Genomic DNA, 7,950 nt, shown 5'->3' with positions numbered 1-7,950 from the left:
CTTGAAAAACGATGTTTTTGCCTGCCGTGTCTCGCCTTAAAACAAACATAAATAGTTCCATGATAACTTATCTCTTTAGATAGATGTGTTGATGCAAACTGCTTGGCTGTGTTTTCAGAATAATTGTCATGCTAACAACAAATGTATTTACCAGATGTTCCTTAAAGTTCCTCTCCAAAGCTGTAGGGATTGGTTGTCCAAACCAATTAAAAAGTTCAGCTATTGTTGAGATAATTAATGAGTTTAAGGTATTTTCTGAATACAAAGGTCAATAATGGAAAATCCTTCAAGTTACCACGATTTGAAATGCTCAGATTTAGCAAACATTCATTTCCAGTTTGCTTTTAATGGGTTCAGGCTTTATTTCTTCTTTTCTATAATGACATTAACCTTTTTATTTAGATCCAGTTGTGAATAATACTGTGATTTCTAATAATATAGACCCTTAAAACTCACTTTTAAAACGTTTATTAAACAACAAATTACATAACACACTCAATGTGAACTCAACATTATTTTATTATGAGACATTATTGATAGATAGATATTTGTCTTTTCACATTCATTTGAGTTCCAACCTTTTCATATTGAATTACAAAATTCATTACAAATGTAGATTTTAACCTTTCGTTTTTACAAAACCCAACATTGACATTACGCCTTCAGTTGCAGGAAAGCCAAAGAAAATGCATCCGTATACAATTTTAAAAGCATTAATTCATGATGTATATATTGCTCTTTTTTCTTGTAAAAGCAATCAAAGAACAAATTAGTGTACAGTACATTACTATAGTTTAGAACGTTAACATCTTGGTTCTTCACAATCTGTCACCTTATTAGTATGTAATTGTAACTCACCACTGAAATAACTGATATTACTATAAATCACATCAAACAACAAAATCAAAAAGGGGACTGTGAAGATTAACAAGGAGGTATTCCAGAGGGTCAGATTGTATCATGGCTTCCTAGGAAGCAAAGATCTCACACCTTCTCCCAAACCTTTTCCCACAGCGATCAAACTTTTTCCCACAGCGATCACACCTTTTCCCACAGCGGAAGCAATTATGCCAAATATTGAAGAGCTGTCCTCAGCATCCTTCCTGGCCCTCTTTTTCTCGTCTTCTCTTATTCTCGTCATCCCCTCCTCCCTTTCTCTTTCACGAGCTGCTTTTAAACTTTCCTCCTCTTCTCTTATTCTCGTCCTCTCCTCCTCCATGTCTCTTTTGCTAGCTTCTCTCAGCCTGTCCTCCTCTTCTCTTATTCTCGTCCTGTCCTCCTCCATGTCTCTTTTGCTAGCTTCTCTCAGCCTGTCCTCCTCTTCTCTTATTCTCGTCCTGTCCTCCTCCATTTCTCTTTTGCTAGCTTCTCTCCTCCTCTCCTCCTCCATTTCTCTTTCATTAGCTGCTTTTAGCCTTTCCTCCTCTTCTTTCATTCTCCTCTCCTCCTCCATTTCAGTTTTGCTAGCTTCTCTCCTCCTCTCCTCCTCCATTTCCATGTCATTAGCTTCTCTCAGCCTTTCCTCCTCTTCTCTTATTCTCCTCGTCTCCTCCATTTCTTTTTCATGAGCTTCTATCTGCCTGTCCTCCTCTTCTCTCATTCTCCTCCTCTCCTCCTCCATTTCTCTTTCATGAGCTTCTCTCAACCTGTCCTCCTCTTCTCTCATTCTCCTCCTCTCCTCCTCCATTTCTCTTTCATGAGCTTCTATCTGCCTGTCTGACCTCTCACCATCCTCTTTGATTTTCTTCAATTGTTCCTCATACTTTTGATCTAATCTCATTTGAAATTCCTCTTCCTTTTTGCGTATTTCCTCTTCTCTCTCTTTAAGGATTCTCTGTTTCTCCTCTTCTATGGCCCTCTCTGCCTTCTGGAACATTTCAGTGGTGTAATGGCTTCCTCCGTTCTTCTCTGCTATGTTTCTGATCTTGTCGAGCAGCTCTCTGACCTGAGAACGATCCTCCAACTTATTATTGAAGACGTGGTACTGGGCGTTACATCTGTTCACAAGTTCCTGCAGCTCTTCATCATCCTTCAAGAACTCTTCGATAGGTTGGTCTTCTAGCAGATCACCATGGGTAAAGAGAACCATGCTGTATCTGTTCGCTTCCTCTCCAAAGATTTCCCGAATCGTCTGCACTGTCTGCTTTTCTTCATTTGTGAATCTGCCGAGTCTGATGACGACCAGGAAGATATGGGGTCCAGGAGCAGCATAAGAAATGCTCTGCACAACGTCCTCTCTGGTCTTCTCTTCTTCAATCTTGGTGTCAAACAGACCAGGAGTGTCAATAACCTTAACTCTTTGTCCATCAACTTCCCCAAAGGCATTACCACAGTCTACAGTCAGAGATTTAGCAGAGCACTTTGATATAAAGTGCTCTTTTCCCAGAATGGTGTTTCCTGTGGCGCTCTTCCCAGCTCCGGTCTTCCCCACCAACACAATCCGGAATTCCTCGTTATTGTATATGTTTGATTCTGATGGGAGGTCTGAAACAAATGGAGAAATATTTAGCAATCCAGGTATTTATAAAATGGTTCAACTACCAAATGACCAATGTTGACAGAGGGGGTGGGCTCAAGATGGTTTAATAATCTAGAGCGGGATGTCATTCAATTGATATTTTTCATTTATTCCTGTAGACGCTATTCGCACCATAGAAAGCGTTTATTAGGTGACTGGCAGGTTTGGTGATAAAGGTAGAGGGTCTGTCAATGTCAAGTGATGCACCTTGAAGGGACCTTGTTTTTTATTTTACCGGAGCAAGAGAGAGGCACCATGATGAACAAAAATTCTGTGAATTAATATCAAAATAAATGGTAATCTTGCCTGAATGTTTGACTTCTTAACTGCCTGTGTACAACCTGAACTGACATGGTGCAGCAGTGGCCTCTAGCTGTATGTTTATTTGAATGAGAAAACCTTTTTGACAGATAGTCACGACAACATGTTTAGTTTTTATCTTTCGTACTTCTACAAATTTCCCCATTTTGGGCCTAAAAAAAGTTTTAAGGGTATAAGTTGCCTTTAGTTATAATCAGGAGCCCAAACAGACTTCTGACTGGCTACCCCTAAATATTGGTATTATTCTTAATAAGTTTCATGTAGTCTTGTGAAGAATGTAATACTGTACAAGCAAGTATCATCAAAATCAACCAAGGCTCTTAAAATGCATTTTTCTTTTCATGTCAAAACTGTATTCAACCAGGTAGGTCCCATTGAGATCATTGATCTCTTTTTCAAGGGAGACCTAAATATTCTTATTATTTTTAATATGTTTCATGTAGTCTTGTGAACATTTTGTAAAATCAAGTAAAAGCAGTGTTACATTCCCAACATTGGGAGTGTATCACCCAGGCTCTCAAAATGCTTGGAATTTTATTTTTATTGGACTGTTTTTATCAGTTTATTATTAGGAAATATGACCACCTACATATCGGTCAGTGTATGTTTTGGTCATTGGATTTTCTTTTCACAAATGGATATTCAAAACCAAAAAATGACTGGATATTTAATTTTCGTTTTCAAATTGAAAAACCAAAATTGAAATACAAGGCGTTTTTTATCATGGTCAAAAAGGGATTTACTAAACGTAAAAAAAAGGGATGATTTTCATTTTCTACTTCTCAAAACAAAAAATTAAATCACTAGAATACAGAAACAACATTTTTTTAAATAAATATTGCAAAAAAGGGCTCCAAAAAAGGCATATACAGTATAACCTAGCAGGTTTAGCCAGTCTGTATTTTTTCAAGCACCACAAGATTCAGAGTTTATAAAGTACAATTCTGGGCCATTGATTGTAATTTCTCCAAACACAAAAAAAATGCCTGTATTGAAGCCTTAAAATGGTGCAGGAAAAGGACTTTCCATTGTATTATACTTAAAGACAGGACTATTTAGTTAAGAGAAGAGAAAAAGGAAATCAAATTGTTATAATGTGTGATGTAACATTAATGACATACATAATATGAGGTCATTGGCACTCTAGAGGGGTCATTTTGTGATCATGGGGCATCGCCCTTACAGCATCAGGACAATATCATATGGAGTCAGACACTGGAAGTGTGCTGGAGGCTGATGCGTTGACTGGGCCTGATGGAAGGATGAGGCTGATGAGGCTGAAGAATCGGCAAGGAACGAACTAGCAGCTGAGACATAATCATATATTAAAAGATAGCAGCTTCATAAGAGGCCAACAAGAGTGACAGAGTGTGTCAGTGTGCTGAAAGATATTTGTGGCCAGCTATCCAGGCCAGACTCTAAAGACTTTCAAAGAGGCAAAAATGCTGCTGCTGGAGTACTGACTGGAAGTCTTGCTGATATCATGTCTACCATCCTCTTAATGTACTCTGTCCAACAATATCAGTCTCATGAAGAAAGGTGTTTTAACGCTTATTCAAAATAGCAGAGAAACATGCATTATTGTTCTCAGGAGGGGACATTGACAGAGGAGTACTGGAAAACTACACATTAAGTACTTCATAGTATTTGTGGGGGTAGTTTCACTAGTACTGAGTAACACAAAATAATTCCCTCTTCAAACTTAGCAGAAGTGGCTTGATTGTGTTCTCAGCAGGGGAGTATTTCTAAAAAATACACAGTAAAAATACTTCAATGTGTAGTTAGTAGTAGGCTAATACAAAGTCAAACAGTATCAATTTCATTAAGAACTAATGGTAAAATTATATTTGTATCATTCATCAAAGATAGCAGAAAAACATGCATTATGGAGCCTACTGTCCTTTTGTAGTCAAGGGAGTTGTTTGTCTTGTCTAAATCCACTGTTTTAATTTGTAAGGTAAAATTGTAAATGTAAATTTTAAATCTGTAACCCTGTAAGGTGTCCTTGGGTGTTATGAAAGGCGCCCCCCAAAATAAATGTATTATTATTATTACTGGAGGAGACTTTGACAGAGGATTACTCACAAAGTACACAGCAAAAGTAGGCTACTTCATTTTATTTCTGGTATAAGTCAAACTAGAACCGAGTCCGACAGTGTCAGTTTCCTTAAGAACTTGTGGTAACAAATATTTGTATCACTCGTCAAATATAGCAGGAAAAATGAAGAGCAGCTGATTTGAAGAAAAAAAAACGCGAGAGGCGGCTGAGTGACCGCAGTGCAGAACCGCTGTATAGTTTAAATCTCCTAACCATTTTAGACAGAGGCTTATTATATTTACAGCCCTTAATAACATCAATGTTCTGGGCTCAATATGTGTCTTGGCCGTTTTCGTTGTGATCGCTAAATTCCCCTTGTTTATAATAATCACCGGTCCTTCAGCAGGATACTGTAGTGCAGGGGTAGGCAAGTAAGTTTGGCCGTGGGCCAATTTTTTGCTGAGCCGCAAGATGGCGGGCCAGAACATAATCAAAGCCTAATTCAAGGAATTGATTTTGGTAAGAGGGCGCAGCGCCCCTGTTCGCCCAATCCAGAGCCTTTGGCTAGACCCGCCCAAAGGGAGGCTCGTCCTCTCTAGCCCCATTTCAGTCCCAAAGCCAGGGCTATTATCTGTATTTTAACAGACTTATCTTTTAAATTGAGGTGTATTTATTGTTCTCTTCAAAGTTTATTTTTCTCTGAAATTGTAGGGAGGATGGTCCTCCCTTTCCTCAATGGATGAGCCTCCACTGAGTAGAGTTATTAACTAGGTAGCAGTGTTATTTAACATACTTTTATTCTGATAAGTATTGTCAAGTTCTCTGGGTTTTTGGCATTTATTTGAGTGTTTGCCCATTTGAGGGGCAAAGGGGACGCATGGACAACTGGAATCCTTTTTCCTTTTCTTTATTTCAACTTTTCAAGGACACATTAGGATTCTTTCAGGTTGAAAACCTTTACAAAATATCAAAGGACAAAATAAATCAATTACAGCAGTTTTGCTTTGCAATTTAATATATTATAACCTAAATTAATCAATAACCAAGTATTTTACTCAAACTCAATGTAATTAATAGTTAAATAAGTACTTTAATTGACCTGGTTCCCCCCAACCACACATTTGCCATATGTGACCCGCTCTATCGAAATCAGTCGGAAGTCGCAACGGCTCATTTCAAAATAAACGTGGATTTGCGTAAAAAAATAGTTTTTCGGGGATCGGGTGTTTTGTTTGATTTTAAATAAACAAAGTCTTGGCTTTCAGAATATGGAACTTTTATTTCCAAAATCACACGATAAATACATGTTTGAAGCTTGTAAAGGGAAGATGACAGCTCTCCCTCCACTCTGCTCTTCCACAGCGCCGCTTCCCCTCCCTCCGCTGACATTATGAATGTAAGCTGATATTTCGGGACAGAATTTATTTTACCGGACAAATTTGAAACTCACCGGTCATGTTTCAATAATAATAATAAGAATTGTGTAGCAGAGTTTCCGTTAGCAGGTAATCACCGGACTAGGACCGGATATGCTGATGTTTAAAACTCAGTTAATGGGAGTCATTTTTATATTGCTTCAGTTTATAATCGTTACAGATCAAAGAATTCAGATTCATTTTTCAATAAATGATTCCACAAACAACATAATTATTACATTCAAACAAACTACTTGTAGTAGATGAAGTACATTATTCAAAAGTTTACATCAACTTTGAATAATAACACGGGAGAAACGGATCCTCTCTCTCTCCTGACAGCACGTTAGTTTCTCATGCAGCTCGCTAAACAGTGGGCGGGGCTTCATTTGATTATACAGGGCTGCGTGTCTCCGTCAGACTCAGCAGCTGATCTGATCTCTCTCTCGCGTCCGGTTATATTATACTTCACTCGCGTTTATGTCCATATTGATCAGATCCAGCTCTCCTGATCGGCCTTTTTAGAGAGCACTGATCAAACTATTAAGAGTGAATATCGGCCGATAATGACCGGCGGCCGATCGATCGGCCGCTAACGGAAACCCTGATGTGCGACTGTCAGTCCTATGTTGTAAAAAAAAAATAAAAAATCTCAAAATAATATTTTATTTTTGATTCTCAAAATTACGGGCCAAATATTATTGCTGGCGGGCCAACAATGGCCCGCGGGCCGCCTGTTGCCGACCCATGCTGTAGTGATTCAAAGTGTGATTTTAGCAAACGAGTGCTTTTGTTTTGAAATCACTTCCGTGAGTATTGGCCCCGCCCCTCGCTCCAAGGACCATTTGACCATTTAGTAAGGCAAAAAGCAAAAAGGCCTCTCAGACGCTCTTACGTTTACGTGTTTAATGAAGAAAAACAATTGGACACACGGATTTGACCGTCCTCATCTGCGCTCTTATTTTGTCGCAGAATATGAAAAAACTGTAGTTTTTTTGTTTCTGTTTTCTCGTGATTTTATTTTTTGTTTTGAGAAGTAGAAAATGAAAATCATCCCATTTTTTAAGTTTAGTAAATCCCTTTTCGACCATGATAAAGAAAAACGCCTTGTATTTCAATTTTAAAACGAAAATTAAATATCCAGTCGTTTTTTGTTTTTGAATATCAATTTATGAAAAGAAAATCCAATGACCAAAACATACACTGACCCATATCCAATCTATAAATATGTATTTAGATAAATTGCAATCATCATTAACAATACAGTTTATTCACTTACCATTTTGGGCACATTTGTTGGCCATAGTTGGTTCTGGAGGGAGGAGCTGGTCTGCTGCTGAGCTGAGGAAGTGAAGTTAGTCTGCAGCAACAGCTCCTTAAATACAGACTGCATGCAGCAAACCACACCCACACACACTGACATCACAGTCTGATGTTCAGCTACAGTGGGATGATTTATAGATTAAAAATGTTTAACATCTCACCCTGGCTTAATAAACAGAACAAGGGGAAATATAGCCTAACCTATACTATCTACATACATAAGAGTATAATTAATGTGTATTATATCAGTTAAAATAAGTGCTTCAACATAGTTAACATTGCAGGACAGCAATATATTAGACGTTAAGTACTTTGTCAGGCTTAATATTTATCTG

The 7,950-nt window shown here is 38.1% G+C and overlaps 1 protein-coding gene across 1 annotated transcript; it reads right to left on the bottom strand.

Moving 5' to 3' along the window:
- Positions 1 to 452: 452 nt before the first annotated feature.
- LOC117561966 (GTPase IMAP family member 4-like) lies at positions 453 to 7,665 on the bottom strand. The gene is made up of 2 exons (XM_034239705.1): positions 7,572 to 7,665; positions 453 to 2,484 (listed from the first exon to the last, which is right to left on the bottom strand). The coding sequence occupies exons 1-2, from the start codon at positions 7,594 to 7,596 to the stop codon at positions 959 to 961; spliced, it is 1,551 nt and encodes a 516-aa protein (XP_034095596.1). The 5' UTR covers positions 7,597 to 7,665; the 3' UTR covers positions 453 to 958.
- Positions 7,666 to 7,950: the final 285 nt, after the last annotated feature.

Source organism: Gymnodraco acuticeps, unplaced genomic scaffold (assembly GCF_902827175.1).
Source record: "Gymnodraco acuticeps unplaced genomic scaffold, fGymAcu1.1, whole genome shotgun sequence".
Lineage (NCBI taxonomy): Eukaryota > Metazoa > Chordata > Actinopteri > Perciformes > Bathydraconidae > Gymnodraco > Gymnodraco acuticeps.
The sequence above is the reverse complement of the archived record's forward strand: the minus strand, read 5'-3'. Positions and strand labels throughout refer to the sequence as shown.

Excerpts from the sequence above, each read along its gene's own strand:
- LOC117561966 (XM_034239705.1), bottom strand. The coding sequence starts at position 7,596 with ATGGCCAACAAATGTGCCCAAAATG. Across the intron at positions 2,485-7,571 it reads CAACAAATGTGCCCAAAATG|ACCTCCCATCAGAATCAAAC; the intron begins GTAAGTGAATAA and ends CATTTGTTTCAG.